The 17,695-nt window shown below is 52.9% G+C and overlaps 1 protein-coding gene across 7 annotated transcripts in view; it reads left to right on the top strand.

Annotated features, from left to right (window-relative positions):
* BID (BH3 interacting domain death agonist) overlaps positions 1-17,695 on the top strand; it is a 39,354-nt gene that overhangs the window by 11,161 nt on the left and 10,498 nt on the right. For 2 of the 7 annotated variants that reach the window (XM_025398399.1, XM_025398398.1), the window contains exons 2-3: positions 10,587-10,656; positions 17,320-17,530. The exons of 2 other annotated variants lie outside the window; for them this stretch is intronic. In XM_025398399.1, the coding sequence (XP_025254184.1) occupies positions 10,645-10,656; positions 17,320-17,530 (223 nt within the window). In that variant the 5' untranslated portion in view covers positions 10,587-10,644. The remainder of the gene's footprint in view (positions 1-10,586; positions 10,657-17,319; positions 17,531-17,695) is intronic. 3 more of the 7 variants (XM_025398402.1, XM_025398403.1, XM_025398405.1) reach the window with 3 other exon arrangements.

Genomic DNA, 17,695 nt, shown 5'->3' with positions numbered 1-17,695 from the left:
TTTTTTTTGAGACGGAGTCTCGCTCTGTCACCCAGGCTGGAGTGCAGTGGCGCGATCTCGGCTCACTGCAAGCTCTGCCTCCCGGGTTCACACCATTCTTCTGCCTCAACCTCCCGAGTAGCTGGGACTACAGTCGCCCGCCACCACGCCCGGCTAATTTTTTTGTAGAGACAGTGTTTCACTGTGTTAGCCAGGATGGTCTCAATCTCCTGACCTTGTGATCCGCTCGCCTCGGCCTCCCAAAGTGCTGGGATTACAGGCGTGAGCCATCGCACCTGGCCCGTGTAGGATATTTTCATTCAGAAATTATCCGAATGAAATATTCAGAAATACTTGGCCAGATGCATTAGAAAATCGTTATGAAAAGAGACTTTGACTCTCCCCATGCTGATGTTGCCATGTGGGAAAGGATTGCCCGGTGTTTTCACCAGTGACTATTCAGAGCCTCTGGGTCCAGGCTTCCGCACTGACCATCGCCTCAATGGCTCTCAGACCACCCCAGCGTGCCGGGCCAGGGCTTCGTCAGGGGTGGGAGCAGGCTCTGAGCCCCGCAGAATGCGAAGGGCCACTAGGGAACTGAATTGTGGTGGTTTGCTTGGAATGTAGCTGACATTTTCATTTCTGTTTTCTAGCTATAAGAGGAAATGCTTTCTCATTCTTAGTGTCTGTAATCCGTAATGATTTAGAAGGCTCTGCTCTGGTAGATGGATATGAAACTTTCTTTTTTTTTTTTTTTGGAGACAGAGTCTTGCTCTGCTACCCAGGCTGGAGTGCAATGGCACGATCTCAGCTCACTGCAACTTCTGCCTCTGGGTTCAAGTGATTCTCCCGCCTCAGCCTCCTGAGTAGCTGGGACTACAGTTGCCCATCACCTCACCTGGCTAATTTTTTGTATGTTTAGTAGAGATGGGATGTAGAATAGAGATGTTGGCCAGGCTGGTCTTGAACACCTGACCTCAAGTGATCTGCCCTCATCAGCCTCCCAAAGTGCTGGGATTATAGGCGTGAGCCACTGCGCCCAGCCAGATGTGAAACATTTTTAAATGATATCACTTTCTCAGTGAACCCCCATTCTCACTGTCTCCTTATTTTTTGTGGTGATATAGTTATTTGTATAGGTTCGGTAAGAATGTGTCCTTTTTAAAATTGAAATTTGAAATTTAAAAAAGTTTAAACTTTAATAATAATAATGATTTTTAGAGATGGGGCTTCACTGTGTCGTCCAGGCTGGCCTGGCCTTGAGCTTCTGGGCTTTCAAGCCATCCTCCCACCGCAGCCTTCCGAGTAGCTGAGGTTACAGGTGCACACCACTACACCTGGCTCTGGTTTTTTGTTTGTTTGTTTGATACGGGGTCTCACTCTGTCACCCAGGCTGGAGTGCAGTGGCACAATCTCGGCTCACTGCAACCTCCGCCTCCTGGGTTTAAGTGATTCTCCTGCCTCAGCCTCCCGAGTAGCTGGGACTACAGGCGCCTGCTGCCACGCCTGGCTAATTTTTGTATTTTTAGTAGAGATGGGGTTTTCTCTATGTTGACCAGGCTGGTCTTGAACGCCTGACCTCAAGTGATCCACCTGCCTTGGCCTCCCAAAATGCTAGGATTACAGGTGTGAGCCACTGCGCTGGACCCACACCTGGCTCTTTTTTTTTTTTGAGCTGGAGTCTTGTTCTGTTGCCAGGCTGGAGTGTAGTGGCGCGATCTCGGCCCACTGCACCCTCCGCCTCCCAGGTTCAAGCGATTCTCCTGCTTCAACCTCCTGCATAGCTGGGACTACAGGCGCTACCATGCCCAGCTAATTTTTGTATTTTTAGTAGAGACGAGGTTTCACCAAGTTGGCCAGGATGGTCTCGATCTCTTGACCTTGTAATCAACCCGCCTCGTCCTCCCAAAGTGCTGGGATTACAGGCATGAGCCACCATGCCCAGGTCACCTGGCTCTTTTTTAAGTGTATATTTTTTATTGTGGTAAAATAGATATAGCATAAGATTTCCCATTTTAAGCATTTTTAAGCGTACAGTTCAGTGGCATTCAGTATAGTCACATTGTCATGCAACCATCACCCCCAACCATCTCCAGAAATTTTTCACCTTTCAAAACAGAAACGGTACCATTAAACGCTAACTTGCCGCCCCCAGCCCTTGGCAGGTGCCTTTGTACTTTCTGATCCTTGTGAAGTTGACTACTCTGGGCACCCCTTGGAGATAGAACCACATGTATTTGTCCTTTCATGACTGGCCTAGTTCACCCAGCATAGTGTCTTCACGTTCATCTGTGTTATAGCGTGTGTCCATCGTATGTCACCCCACGTTTTATTTTTCCACTCATCCATTAGACATCTGGACTATTTTGGCCTTTTGTCTGCTGTGACCATGGGTGTGCAAATGTGTGTTCCAGGCCTTAGTTTTCAGTTCTTCTGCGTAATGCCCAAAAGCTGAATTCTAGGTCAAACGGTAGTTCTAGGTTTAATTTTTTGAGGGACTAGCTTCTGTGCCTTTTCTCAAACCAGTATATAACTGGGTAAGTTCCTAGTGCAGCCGGGAATAGCATTCGTTCCCTGGAAGGACGCTGACCAGCCACTTCTGGAGGAACTGAGGTGACCGTGGACCAGTGCCTGCGAGGTCTCGGCCTCCTCAGAAGAGTGGCCCGGCCCCAGCTCACGGCGTGGCAGGAAGGTCACGTGCCAGCAGCTGGGGAACTTAAGCTCTTTGAGGCACCTCAGTAAGAGAGATAAGAGACTGAATGTGCAGACAGACATGACTGGACCCCATTACCTTCAAGGACCCCCGGGAGGCCACAGGCCAGCTTGTGGAGCCGGGTGCTGTCGCTAGCAACCATCCGGGAAGCCACACAGTAACTAGAATCTATGCTGTCAGCCTCACGTGGCCAGGGCTTGACTGACTGGCAGCTTCCTGAAGTTTTGTCTCTGCTTCCATCCAACTTGAGACCAAGTAGAGAAGCCATCGGTGCACCTAACAGATTGAAGGCTAGCTTCCCTTGGAGCCTCTGGCGGGCAAAGGTGAATGACAGCGGCCGAGTCCCTTGCCGTTGCGAGCTCTGAGAACACGCCCTTGCGTCTCCTTGAGGAGGGCTTCACTCACACGGGCCCCACAGGAGAAACCTGCTAGAATTGCTTTCTTTCTTTCTTTTTTTTTTGAGACAGGGTCAGGCTCTGTTGCCCAGGCTGGAGTGCAGTGGCGTGATCTTGGCTCACTGTAACCTCCACCTCCTGGGCTCAAGCAATTCTCCCCCAGTAGCTGGGACTACAGGCAAACACCACCATGCCCGGCTGGTTTTTGTATATATTGTAGAGACTGGGTTTCGCCAGATCGCCTAGGCTGGCCTTGAACTCCTGGGCTCAGGTGATCTGCCTGCCCTGGCTTCCCAAAATGCTGGGATTACAGGCGTGAGCCAGCGTGCCTGGCCAAAGCCTGCTGGTTTCTTAGGCTTGGTTTCCAGCCCTCAGTATAGCAGACTGTTGATGGTGTTCAAGGGCAATCTAAGATTCCTTCTGAAGATAGCCAGGGAGAAGCTGCTTTTGTGCCCTCGTTGCTGTTTGATACTGCATGGCCCTAAATTAGTCAAAGAAGCACAAGGAGACTTAGTTGAATTGAACACTCGCTGCACTGTGTAATGGTCAGGGCAGTCTCATGAGTCCCGCCCTTCTTTTGAGTTAAAGAATCCTTTGTGGCCAGCATGGTGGCTCACGCCTATAATCCCAGCACTTTGGGAGGCTGGGGGTGGGGGGAGGTGGATCACGAGGTCAGGAGTTCGAGACCAGCCTGGCCAACATAATGAAACCCCATCTCTGCTAAAAATACAAAAGTTAGCCGGGCATGGTGGTGCATGCCTATAGCCCCAGCTACTTGGGAGGCTGAAGCAGGAGAATCACTTGAACCCAGGAGGTGAAGGTTGCAGTAGCCGAGATTGCACCACTGCACTCCAGCCTGGGTGACAGAACGAGACTCCATTTCAAAAAAACAAGGAAGGGAGAAAGAAATGCGATTGAACTTTGCTCCGTGGAAAGCAACCAGTGCCTTGTGGCTATTGGGCCCAGTTTTGCCTCAGTTTGTGAGCACATTCCCAGTTTCCCCGTTGCCTGTGCACACAGTTCGTGGACTCCTTTGAATGATTTCAACATCGCTGTTTCCTCTGTTAAAAACGAATTGAATAAAACCTTTCACATGTGTTCATTTAAGAACAATAACAGACCGGCACAGTGGCTCACGCCTGTAATCCCGGCACTGTGGGAGGCCGAGGGGGGCAGATCACGAGGTCAGGAGTTCGAGACTAGCCTGGCCAACATAGTGAAACCCCATCTCCGCTAAAAATACAAAAATTAGCCGGGCATGGTGGCGGGTGCCTGTAATCCCAGCTAATCAGGAGGTTGGGGCAGGAGAATCGCTTGAACCTGGGAGGCGGAGGTTGCAGTGAGCCGAGATCACGCCACTGCACTCCAGCCTGGGCGACAGAGCGAGACTCTGTCTCAGAAAAACAAACAAACAAAAAAAAAAGGAAATCACCTTCTCCAAATCCTTTATTTTTCTTTTCTTTTTTTTTTTTTTTTTTTGAGATGGAATTTTGCTCTTGTTGCCCAGCCTGTAGTGCAGTGGCACGATCTCAGCTCACTGCAACCTTCGCCTCCTGGGTTCAAGTAATTCTCCTGCCTCAGCTTCCCAAGTAGCTGGATTACAGTCACACACCACCACACCTGGCTAATTTTTGTATTTTTAGTAGAGACGGGGTTTCACCATGTTGACCAGGATGGTCTCAGTCTCTTGACCTCGTGATCCGCCTGCCTTGGCCTCCCAAAGTGCTGGGATTACAGGCGTGAGCCACCACGCCCGGCCTCCAAACCCTTTATTTTTCTGAAGACACCAAGGCCCGGAAAAGTGAAGTGTCAGGAATTCCTTCCCTGCCCCTCTCCTTTTCTGATTAATTCTTGGGCATTCTTCAGCCCTGACCCAAATGGCACTGCCCCTTCTCTGGGTCACCAGTCTAGGTCACAGTGCCTGTGTGTTCACACTCCCTGGTTGGCGCGTTCCTTGGCGCTGCACAGAGCATGCTGTGAAGTTTGGGAGGTGGATAGACGTTCCTAGAGTAGTAGCACATGCTTGTTTTCATGGTGTCCACTGTATTTATAATGGTATATTTTTGTAAATAAGCTCCACTGGGCCAGGGACACATGGATCATTTTTGCCATTGTCCCTAGCCCTGAGTACAGTGCCTGCACTGCCAGCAAGCCCAGCACGTCTACCAGTGGGAGAATGCCACCCCAAAGCCACAGAGCGTGTCAGTGGTGGCCAGGGCATGAGTCGAGCTGGTTGTCCTGGCTTTGGGCTGGCATGCCCTCCTGTGCCGCGTGTGGGTGACCTTGAGGTCGCATAGTGTTTAGGAGGTGTGTGTGCCTGGGGAACATAGTGACAGTCATTTGTTACTTAAGAATAAATTTAGCTGGGTGCTGTGGTGCACACCTGAAGCCCCACCTACTCAGAAGGCCGAGGTGGGAGGATGGCTTGAGCCCAGGAGTTCAGGCTGAGGTGGGAGGATGGCTTGAGCCCAGGAGTTCTAAACCAGCCTGGGCAACATAGCGACACTCCATCTCTTAAAAAAAAGAAATTCAGGCCGGGCGCGGTGGCTCACGCCTGTAAATCCCAGCACTTTGGGAGGTCAAGGTGGGCGATCATGAGGTCAGGAGTTCGAGACCAGCCTGCCCAACATAGTGAAAGCCCGTCTCTACTAAAAATACAAAAATTAGCCAGGTGTGGTGGCGGGCGCCTGTAGTCTCAGTTACTCAGGAGGCTGAGGCGGGAGAATCGCTAGAATCGGGGAGGTGGAGGTTGCAGTGAGCTGAGACCACGCCATTGTAGTCCAGCCTGGGTGACACAGTGAGACTCTGTCTCAAACAAAACAAATCAAAACAAAACAAAAACAGAAAAGAAATGCAGTGAGTCAGCTCTCGCCTGTGAGTGGGACCAGGAAGGCAGGGATGATGTTGGCCCAGGAGAGGACTGCCCTGCAGAGATCTGGCCCTTACAAATCTTCTCCCCGGGAGTACCTGTGTGCTGTGCCTGTCCCCACGTGGCCCACGCCTCTATCTGACTGGCTGCTGATGTTTTCAATGAGTTCTAGGACATTTGGCTTCCAGAGTGCATGGGAGGCCCACGGGCCTCAGAAGCAAAGCTGGCATCTGAGCATGCTCGTGAGGGCCTGGCACCCCCCAGCTCAGCAGCAGCGAAGCTGCCCCTTGCCCTCCCTGGGCACCCTGGAGCCTCAGCCGTGTCTCTGAAACCAGGGCAGAAGCACCTTCCTGGCGAGGCTGTGGTGAGGATTGGAGGGGAGGCCTGCGGAGGAGGCCTGGCGGTGCCTGCTGGGGTCCTTGTTGTCAGAGATGGTATTTGTCACCCCCGTCCGGCAGAGTCCTGGAGACTGGGGGAATGGCACATGCAGGGCTCGGCCCCTCACCCTGCTCATTGCTAGGGCCTCGGGGATCCTGGCTGTGAGCGTCCTGGCATGAGGGCAGCCTCACTGAGGTGAGGCAAGGGTATTTCCCGTTCCCCACCTGCCTGGCTGTCTTCCCACTGGCCCTCGGAAGCCAGGAGGCATGAACTCCTGGCTGCCTGAGTTTTCTTCTTACTGGCAACTTTGTTTAGGGGTTGGGGTGGGGGTAGGGCCGCTATTGACTGGGGAGCCTCTGTGGTTTCCAGGGAGTCTGCATCCACGCCCTCGGAGGCCCACTCACAGCTGCAATTGACTCATTCGATTTCTTCTTAAGTGACAAATGAAGCCAGAGGTTACCCGATGCAGGGCTGGTGCTCCGCCCGAAGTTGACCAGCCAGGCCTAGGAATGCCACTCCCTGCTCCTAAAGCCCTCCGAGGCCATTGCCCAGAGGAGGCGGCCTCACATCCCAGGGTATGGGGCCCCCAGGGTCTGGGCCGTGCGGCCTCAAGGCACAGCCCAGGGGAGCTGCCCTCACTCTGTCCTCTCCCTAGACTGCCACACCACCTCGCCCCTCTGTTATCCCATATGATCATGGATTTGATAGAAAATGTCCCATGGGGGAGCAGGCGCGGTGGCTCACGCCTGTAATCCCAGCACTTTGGGAGGCCAAAGCAGGCGGATCAGGAGGTCAGGAGATCGAGACCATCCTGGCTAACACGGTGAAACCCCGTCTCTACTAAAAAAAATACAAAAAAAACTAGCCGGGCGAAGTGGCGGGCGCCTGTAGTCCCAGCTACTCGGGAGGCTGAGGCCGGAGAATGGCGTGAACCCGGGANTGGAGTGCAGTGGCCGGATCTCAGCTCACTGCACTCCAGCCTGGGTGACAGAGCGAGACTCCGTCTCAAAAAAAAAAAAAAAAAAAAAAAAAAATCCCATCGGGGTATTCATCCTAGCCTTGTCTTTAGTGGTGACGATGTAAGCTATTCGCATGCCCCACACTGGGGTTAGTGGTATTTGCTGTGTATGTGACACACTGGCATGGGTTAGTGGTCTTCCTCTGTGATGTGACAATGTCGGTATGGGTCAGTGGCGTTCTGCTGTGTGTGACACACCGGTCTGGATTAGTGGGTGTTCCACCATGTATGTGACACTGGTATGGGTTAGTGGTGTTCGCTGTGTATATGAACACACTGGTGTGGACTTCGGCCCTGAACACTAGCGACACTTTGAACTGGGTAGGTTGTGGGACTACCCTGAGCATTGCAGGGTACTCAGCAGTGCCCCCACTGCTACCTGCAGTGCCAGGAGCATGCGCCCCGTGAATGTCTCCAGACAGCACCAGATATTTCCTGGGTGTCCAGGTCGCCCTGGCTGAGAAGGACTGCGTGAGACACAGCGTTAGACTATGGTGGGAGACTCGCTGCAGTGCCAAGGTGGCCGCAGTCTGCTTGTGACGCGGGCGTGTATCTGAGTCTGAAGGAAGCTGGTTTTTGTGAGCTGCCTCCCGAGCTCGGAGGTGACAGTGGGCACTTTCCCCACAGAGACCCCTGAAGTTGTTCCTTGGAGAACAAAGTGGCGAGGCGCGGGGGCTACAGACCTTGAGGCGGAAGCTAAGGTCTGGTCCACTGTGCCGTGGCCTGGGCAGTGGCCCTGGGAGGTGCTGTGGCCTCTGTGGCCTGTTTCGTGGGGTGGGCTCTGTCTTGCGCTTTGTCTCGTGTGGGTGCAGGCTCCCCTTCCTCCCCTGTGGAGCCGGCAGATGGCCCCGGAGCTGGGCCCTGGTGCCTCCCTGTCTGTCGTGCAGCTCAGGTCCCTTCCTATGAAATGCACAGCCACACCCAGTGAGGGTTTCTCCTGGGCTCCCCAGTGGGAGAGTGGGGTGCAGCCTGCAGTGGTGCAGGGCCCCCAGGCCTGTGTGAACCCCAAGGTGGGGAGGTGGGTGAGGCGCCTGTCAGTGCTGCTTCCTGCCACCTCCTCTGCCTGGGCACAGGCTCTCTCCTCTGTTTGCTTTTTATTTCCTATGTATTCAGGAACCATGTGAAATTGCCAGTGCCTGGTTTTGTCCTACAAAATAGCCATTTCATTTGGTTCAGCCTGATACTGTGTCTATACACACACGCACAGGCAAATACTTTTTAAAACAGGATCACTCTATTCACAGTGTTCTGTAGAAATTTGTGTTCAGTCTTTTTAAGACACCTTACTATACTGATGCCAACAAAGATCTTTTTTTTTTTTTTTTTTTTTCTGAGACAGGGTCTCACTCTGTTGCCCAGGCTGGAGTGCAGGGGTGTGATCTCCGCTCACTGCAACCTCTACCTCCTGGACTTAAGTGATCCTCCTGCCTCAGCCTCCTGAGTAGCTGGGCCCACAGGGTTTGCTTCACCGTACCTGGCTAATTTTGTATTTCTGTAGAGATGGGGTTTCACCATTTTGGCCAGACTGGTCATTCTTTTTTTTTTTTTTTGAGACGGAGTCTCGCTCTGTCACTCAGGCTGGAGTGCAATGGCATGATCTCGGCTCACTGCAACCTCTGCCTCCCAGGTTCGCGCCATTCTCCTGCCTCAGCCTCTCAAGCAGCTGGGACTACAGGTGTGCATGCACCACCATGCCCAGCTAAGTTTTGTATTTTTAATAGAGACAGGGTTTCACCATGTTGGCCAGGATGGTCTCCATCGCTTGACCTCGTGATACGCCTGCCTCGGCCTCCCAGAGTGCTGGGATTACAGGCATGAGCCACTGTGCCTGGCCCAGACTGGTCATTCTTTTATTTTAGAGCCAGGGTCTCCCTCTGTGCCTAGGCTGGAGTGCAGTGGCACCATCCTAGCTCACTGCAGCCCTGAACTCCCGGGTGCAAGCAATCGTCATCTCAGATCAATCTTAGTCTCGAGCTGTCACCCAGGCTGGAGTGCAGTGGTGCAATGTTGACTCAGTGCAACCTCCGCCTCCTGGATTCAAGCGATTCTCCAGCCTCAGCCTCCCGAGTTGCTGGGATTACAGGCATGTACCACCACACCCAGCTTATTTTTGTTTTTTGTTTTGTTTTGTTTTGTTTTGTTTTTGAGACAGAGTCTCACTCTGTCATCCAGGCTGGAGTGCAGTGGCATGATCTCAGCTCACTGCAGCCTTCGCCTCCCAGGTTCAAGCAATTCTCCTGCCTCAGCCTCCCAAGTACCAGAGACTACAGGTGCATGCCACCACGTCCAGCTAATTTTTTCTATTTTTTTTTTTTTTTTTTTTTTTGAGACGGAGTCTCGCTCTGTTGCCCAGGCTGGAGTGCAGTGGCGCGATCTCGGCTCACTGCAAGCTCCGCCTCCCGGGTTTACGCCATTCTCCTGCCTCAGCCTCCCAAGTAGCTGGGACCACAGGCGCCCGCCACCTCGCCCGGCTAGTTTTTTGTAATTTTTAGTAGAGACGGGGTTTCACCGTGTTCGCCAGGATGGTCTCGATCTCCTGACCTCGTGATCCGCCCGTCTCGGCCTCCCAAAGTGCTGGGATTACAGGCTTGACAATTTTTTCTATTTTTAATAGAGATGAGGTTTCACTGTGTTAGGCAGGATGGTCTCTATCTCCTGACCTCGTGTTCTGCCCGCCTTGGCTTCCCAAAGTGCTGGGATTACTATCGTGAGCCACCACGCCCGGCCTATTTTTGTATTTTTAGTAGAGACGGGATTTCACCATGTTGACCAGGCTGGTCTTGAACTCCTGACCTCAAGTGACCCTCCTGCCTCAGCCTCCCAAAGTGCTGGGATTACAGGCATGAGCTACTGTGTCTAGCCGGAAGATTTAATTTTTTAATTGTCAAATCCATTCTCTCTCTCTATAAACATTTTACATTTTATGATAATAAAATAATTTGTGAGCCGACGGCCCTGTTTCCCTGATGCCTGAGGTCTTCCTGGGGTGGCACGGGAGGGCTGAATTCAGGTGTGGGGTTGGCCCCAGGGCACTGAGTGCCTGGGCGAGTATCTGGAATGAGGGAAACAGCTTGGCTCCAGCCAAGAGGAAAGAAACCCAGGATGCTCTGGTCAGGCCAGGACCTGGGCTCAGCCACCATTTCTGGAGCCCAAGCCCGCTGCGTTGTCCTCCCGAGGGGTCCTGACTGGGGCTTTCCAGGAGCAGCCACCCACTCTGTGTGTGTCCTCTTCCAGGTCGCCGCTGGGACACCGTGAACCAGGAGTGAGTTGGCGCTGCCGTGCTGCCCAGGCCATGGACTGTGAGGTCAGAGGCCAGATCCCCTGCGGGTGCCTTGTGGGAGGTGGGGGGTGAGGGGTAAGGGCCGGCATGTCCCCCAGCACGCCTCCATGAGGGCTAAGGCTGAGCCCACATGGCTCTTACCACAGCTCCGCACAGACGAACCCCGCCCAGCCCCTTCACTGAAGCAGGCAAGAGCCGGGAAGTCCTCCCTTTCCCTGTCCTGCACCTTCCTTGCACTCCGCTTTCGGTGCGGCCCCTCCACACAGCGGCTGGGGCTAACTGCAAGGGCAAGGGGGCTTTTGGTTTAAGACCATTGATAGCCATAGGCTGTGGGTCCCAGCACTTTGGGAGACCAAACAGGAGGATTCCTTGAGGCCAGGAGGTCGAGGCTACAGTGAGCTGTGACTGTGCCAGTGCACTGCAGCCCTGTCCAAACAAGCAAGCCAGCAAACACACACAAAAGAGATTTAAAAACAAGAAAGTGGGCATTACATAAGCACTTCATACAATTCTCTCAACTGTAAAAGCAAGACAACAATACTTATCTTGTCTAACCCATGCCATTGCTATCAGGAGCAAATAAATCAATAAAGGTCAAATAAAAGTGCTGTAAACTGTAAGGTGTTTCAAAACATTTTTAACCCACTGGATTTATTTATTTATTTTAAAAATTAATTAATTAATTTATTTATTTTTTGAGACAGAGTCTTTGCTCTGTCGCCCAGGCTGGAGTGCAGTGGCCGGATCTCAGCTCACTGCAAGCTCCGCCTCCCGGGTTCACGCCATTCTCCTGCCTCAGCCTCCCGAGTAGCTGGGACTACAGGCGCCCGCTACCACGCCCGGCTAATTTTTTGTATTTTTTAGTAGAGACGGGGTTTCACCGTGTTAGCCAGGATGGTCTCGATCTCCTGACCTCGTGATCCGCCCATCTCGGCCTCCCAAAGTGCTGGGATTACAGGCGTGAGCCACCGTGCCCGGCCAACCCACTGGGTTTAAATTTCCCTTCATAGCTGGGTGAGGTGGCACATAATCCCAGTGACTTGGGAGACAGAAGCGGGAGGATTGCTTGAGGCCAGGAGTTTGATTGAGAAACCTGGGCAACATAGTTAAGACCCTGTCTTTATATAGATAAAAGCGGTGGAGTTCTGGGAGGGGAGCCCGGAGCCCCCGTGGTCATTGCCCTGCCTTCAGCAGGATGCTCCCTGAAGGACTCCTTGTCTCTCCTTCCCTTTAAATGGTCTGGGGAGAGAAGATCACAGCACACGGGTCAGGAGCCTCTCCACCCGCTGCATCAGAGCCTCCTCCCGCCCCTCCTGCCGAGTTCTGCAGCCTCTGCAGGGCGACCGGCACCGGGGCCTCGCGCTGTCCTGGCAGCCTCTGGGAAGGCATCTGCGAAGTCTAATGCCTTGGCGCTTAGTGACTGGCGGCTTGTGTCGCGGTTTCTGAGCATGGAGAGCACCCAGCACCCAGGAGGTTCTCAAGCTGTCCCTACTGGGCGTCCTTTCCAGAGGTGGGGATGGTGTGGATTTCAGCGTGGTGGCTGGAGGGCTGAGGCAGTGGCTCGAGTTTGATGTTAGTTACGTGAACAGAGGAGATTGCAGGAGCTCCCCCGGTTCTGATCCAGGCTTCTTGTCAGTGTCCAAAAGACCACTCTGTGGGTGCCACCGTCCCTTCCCACCTGCCGCTGCTGTTCCGGCTTCGTGCTCTGGAGGCCTCCGCAGGCAGAACGCCGCCGTCACAGTGCAGCGCCCCGACTCGCCGGAGGAGGCGCCTGCCCTCCCCGCCTGCCCTCCCGCCGCCTCTCCCTCTGCCCGCCCGGTCAGTGAGGGGCTGGACGTCGCCGCGCGCAGCGCTCCCCTTTCCTGCCTTCCGAGGGAGAAAGCCGGGGCAGCAGTGAGGCAGCCCGCCCGGGGCCACAGAGCTGGGGTCACAGCGAAACACTCTGAAAGATTCTTTCAAATTATGGGGTTCAGCCTTTTTTCCCATCAGAACTTTAATTCTGTTTAGATATTTCTTTTTTTTCTGGTTTGTTTTGTTTGTTTGTTTTCAGACGAAGTCTCGCTCTGTCGCCCTGGCTGGAGTGCAGTGGCGCGATCTCAGCTCACCGCAATCTCTGCCTCCCGGGTTCACGCCATTCTCCTGCCTCAGCCTCCCGAGTAGCTGGGACTACAGGCGCCCGCCACCTCGCCCCACTAATTTTTTGTATTTTTAGTAGAGATGGGGTTTCACCGTGTTAGCCAGGATGGGCTTGATCTCCTGACCTCGTGGTCCACACGCCTCGGCCTCCCAGGGTGCTGGGATTACAGGCATGAGCCACCGCGCCTGGCCAGTTCTATGTAGATACTTCTTTTTCTTCCCCTAGTAAAAATAAAATAAAATAAAATACAGTAAAATGCACATAACAAAATTTACTGGGTGCAGTGGCTCACACCTATAATACCAGCACTTTGGGAGGCGGAGTGGGTGGATTGCTTGAGCTCAGGAGTTTGAGACCAACCTGGCCAACATGGTGAGACCGCCATACCTACAAAAACTACAAAAATTAGCCAGGCATGGTGGTGCATGCCTGTAGTCCCAGCTGCTTGGGAGCCTGAGGCAGGAAAATCACTTGAGCTCAGGAGTCTCAGGCTGTAGTGAGACAAGATCGCACCACTGCACTCCAGCCTGGGCAGCAGAGGGAGATCCTGTCTAAACAACAACAAAATCAGTGTTCCTAATTTTCCTTTAAAAAGTGTGGAGAACTTTGCATTATTTTGCTTGTCAGTATCTTCCAACTGCTGCCTCTTTGATTGTTTTGATATTTGATAAAACAAAGACAATGAGATTGGTTTTATTTTTGTTTGGTGCTATTTTTTTGCCAGGTTTGGGGAACAGGATTTTTCCAATTTATGAAACTGCATTGGGTAGGGTAGGTACCATCTTTTTCTTTCTTTTTTTTTTTTTTTCTCTTTTCTGAAACAGAGTCTCGCTCTGTCACCAGGCTGGAGTGCAGTGGTGCGATCTCGGTTCGCTGCAACCTCCACCTCCTGGGTTTCAAGCAGTTCTCCTGCCTCAGCCGCCCGAGTAGCTGGTACTACAGGCACGTGTCACCATGCCCAGCTAATTTTTGAATTTTTAATAGAGATGGGGTTTCACCATGTTGCCCAGGATGGTCTCAACCTCTTGACCTCATGACCACTCGCCTCGGCCTCCCAAAGTGCTGGGATTACAGGCGTGAGCCACCGTGCCCGGCCAGTACCATCCTTTTCTTTGCACTGGAGCTGGTCTTATTATTTCTGCCTCCATTAGATCACTTTTGTAACATGCCTTGCAGAATTTCCTGTCTGAATCATTTCTCTTAGCATATTTTTTCCCTGTGATCTAAAAGATAAACAACTATCAATTCTTTTATCAAAAATGGATCTAGAGGCCGGGCATGGTGGCTCACGCCAGTAATCCCAGCACTTTGGGAGGCCAAGGTGGCAGATCACCTGAGGTCAGGAGTTCCAGACCAGCCTGGCCAACATGCTGAAACCCCATCTTTACTAAAAATACAAAAATTAGCCAGGTGTGGTGGCATGTGCCTGTAACCCCAGCTACTTGGGAGGCTGAGGCAGGAGAATCCATTGAACCTGGGAGGCAGAGGTTGCAGTGAGCTGAGATCGCACCATTGCACTCCAGCCTGGGCAACAGAGTGAGACTTTGTCTCCAAAAAAAAAGTGGATGTGGAAGATCAAATAAGGGCATGGTTCCATATTGGCACAGCACAAGCTCTATTCTTGGAATTAAATGACATCCATCTTCCAAACCCACTCCTGTCCTGCGGGACCAGCCCAGCCTGTCCCTGAAGCACTGGTCCAGACAGGAGCCTGTCCACACAGCTCTCCACCCACTGGGCCCAGTGCTTGACTGCACGGTCACTCGCAGCATCTGGACCTCCTCTGGCAGGTGCCATTCTTTGCTCTCCCTCCCTGCCCCCTCAAGTCTTTGTTTTCTGTGGGATCTTGAGTTTGATAGCCTGACCTGCCATGGTGGCAGTGCCGCTCTGTGTCCAGATTCTGGATGCCTGTTTACCAAGCGCAGGTCAAAGAGGTCCTTGGGCAGCGGCTGCCTGCGTTAGCTTCTCGGGGCTGCTGTAGGCAATTCCAAGCAGGAGAGTGGCTTTAAACAACAGACGCCGATTCCCTCCTGGTTCTAGAGGCCGGAAGGCTGGAATCCCGTGTTGCCCGGCTGCTTCCTTCTGGGGCATTCTCCCGGCTCCTGTGGCTGCCTCTGTCTTCACATGGTGTTCTCTCTGTGTGTCTCTGCTTAAATCTCCCTCTCGTTTCTCTTACAAAGACACCAGTCATTGGATTTAGGACCCACCCTAATCCAATACGACCTCATCTTAACTTGATTGCATCTGCAGAAACCTCATTTTCAAATAAGGTCACATTGGCAGGTACTTGGGGTTAGGACTTGCACACTTCTTTTTGGGTGACACAGCTTAGCCCACAGCACTGCCTGCGTCCTCTCTTCTCTCCTCACCAGGACTGTCGCTTGAGGCAGGAATGAAGCACATCCTGTTTGTGAGCTGTCTCGTGCCATGAGGCTGCTGCATACAGGAACTGTTAGGAATTGACGCAGTGGAATTTTGCATACAATTTTTCCTGTTTTCAGAAACAACTTTGGAGAAGTAAAGGCTGAATAGCAATACACAAGCACCTTATTTGATTTTTATTTTAGATTCAGGGGTACACGTACATGTTTGCTACATGGGAATATCATGCACTGATGGGGACTGGGTTTCCGGTATTGCCTGGAGAGGGACTGTGTCGTGCTGCCCCGCCCCCGCCTCCCTGCCGTAAAGCGCCCAGTGCCTGCTCGCTCCATCTTCGTGTCCATGGGCACCCATTGTTTAGCTCCCACTTATAAGTGAGAAGAGTCAGTATTTGATTTTCTGTTTCTGAGTTCGTTCACTGAGGGTAATGGCCTCTAGCTCTATCCACGTTGCTACAAAGGACATGATTTTATTCTTTTTTATGGCTGCAGCAATACACAAGCTCCTTATATTAAGCTTTTTTTTTTTTTTCTTTTTTGAGACAGGGTCTCACTTTGTCACCCAGGTTGGAGTGCAGTGGTGTGATCATGGTTCATTGCAGCCTCAAACTTCTGGGCTCAAGTGACCCTTCCACCTCAGTCTCATGAGTAGCTGGGACTACAGGTGCATGCCCCCTTGGCTAATTTTTATTTTTTATAGAGATGGGGATCTTGCTGCCAGGCTGCTCTCAAATTCCTAGGCTCAAGCGATCCTCCTGCGTCTGCCTCCCAGAGTGCTGGGATTACAGGCGTCACGTAGCAAAGCATTAAAACAATTTGCTGATGGGCACTGTAGCTCACGCCTGTAATCCCAGCACTTTGGGAGGCCAAGGGGGAGCAGATCACGAGGTCAGGAGTTCGAGACCAGCCTGACCAACATGATGAAACATCGTCTCTACTAAAAATACAAAAATTAGCTGGGTGTGGTGGTGCACACCTGTAATCCCAGGTACTCAGGAAGCTGAGGCAGGAGAATCATTTGAACCCGGGAGGCGGAGGTTGCAGTGAGCCGAGATCATAGCACTGCACTCCAGCCTGGGTGACAGAGCGAGACTCCATCTCAAAACAAAAACAAAAACAAAAAAGCAATTTGCCCTGTAAGAACTGTCCTCTAAAAGTTTTTGGTTTTTCTAATGAAAAATATTATGGGCTTAGAGGATAGAAATAAATCTCTGCCTGCACTTCCATCTTCCCTCCCGCCCTTCTCTGGCAGCCCAGGAGGTCTTTGTGTGTGAACCTGGGCAGATCTCAGCATCCCCGCCCTTCTTTTTGTTTTGTTCTCTCTTCCACCTTATGTCTTTCTCTGCTCTGGGCACACCCAGCTGCAGATGCTACAAGGGTTCACCTTTGTTTGCAAGAATACAGCCCCAAACACAGTCAGTACCGCAAGAACGGTCCCTGCCATCTCCCGCGGCACAGACGCTGGCCGAGCTACAGCTGCCAGTGCTGCCCAGGGAGCTGGAGAGCTGTCGGCCAAGAGCCCAGCCCCTCCGGGTAGAGCAGGAGCCAGCCCCACCACTCCCTGTGGGGTTTGGATTAAGGACACATCCACCCAAAGTAAACCAAGCTTGGCCGAAGGCAGGTGCCCAGCTGTGGTCACCACTCCACAGTAGTTACTGGAAATCTTCCATCTGCCCAGTACCCTCCTGAGCCCGTGAAGGAGATGAGGGGAAAGAAAGGGGCTCCGCCTGTTGGAAGCACAGCCAGGAAAGGTGGGCTCAGATTGCTGAAGCTTGCGGGGGAACCTGAAGAAAGCGTGCAAGCACAGGATGATGGATGATGCCCGCGTGTCACTCACTCGCCTCCGCAGAACAGCCTGTGGCCTTCTCACCCAGCGGAAGCTCCCCAGCCACGTGTTTCAGGAGGTCCAGCAGATTCCTCTGCAGAGGAATCCCTTTCTGCAGAGTCGGGGCTCGCTCCCTGCCATCTACGGGCGGTGCTGCTTAAAGCCAGGGCCGCAGACCTTGCCTCTGCCTGTTGAGACCTCCTGCAGGGCACTCCAGCCCACAGGGTCCCTCAGCTCTCCGGGGCCTGCGAGGCTCTTTTGGGCTGGCCGCACCTGGAGCTCTTTGCAGGAGGGGCCTCTGGCCTGGCTGAGGTCCCGCCTTCCTGACTCCCCTTTCCCCTCAGGTCAGCAATGGTTCCGGCCTCGGGGATGAGTGCGTCACAAACCTACTGGTGTTCGGCTTCCTCCAAAGCTGCTCTGACAACAGCTTCCGCAGAGAGCTGGACGCGCTGGGCCGCGAGCTGCCAGTGCCAGCTGCCCAGTGGGAGGCCTACGACGAGCTTCAGACGGACGGTAACCGCAGCAGCCACTCCCGCATGGGAAGAATAGAGGCAGGTAGGTGGCCGGCCCCACCTCCTTCCCCAAAGCTGGGCTTTTCTGTCGCCAGTTACTGGGCTCAGCCTCCGCCTCTGCAGTTTCAGCTACCACGTAGGTTGGTATCACGTAACCACTTGACTGATTGGTCTCTACTTGATTCCCTCCAGTGCTGCTGAACTCACT

This window comes from Theropithecus gelada, chromosome 10, assembly GCF_003255815.1.
Source record: "Theropithecus gelada isolate Dixy chromosome 10, Tgel_1.0, whole genome shotgun sequence".
Classification (NCBI taxonomy): domain Eukaryota; kingdom Metazoa; phylum Chordata; class Mammalia; order Primates; family Cercopithecidae; genus Theropithecus; species Theropithecus gelada.
The sequence above is the reverse complement of the archived record's forward strand: the minus strand, read 5'-3'. Positions and strand labels throughout refer to the sequence as shown.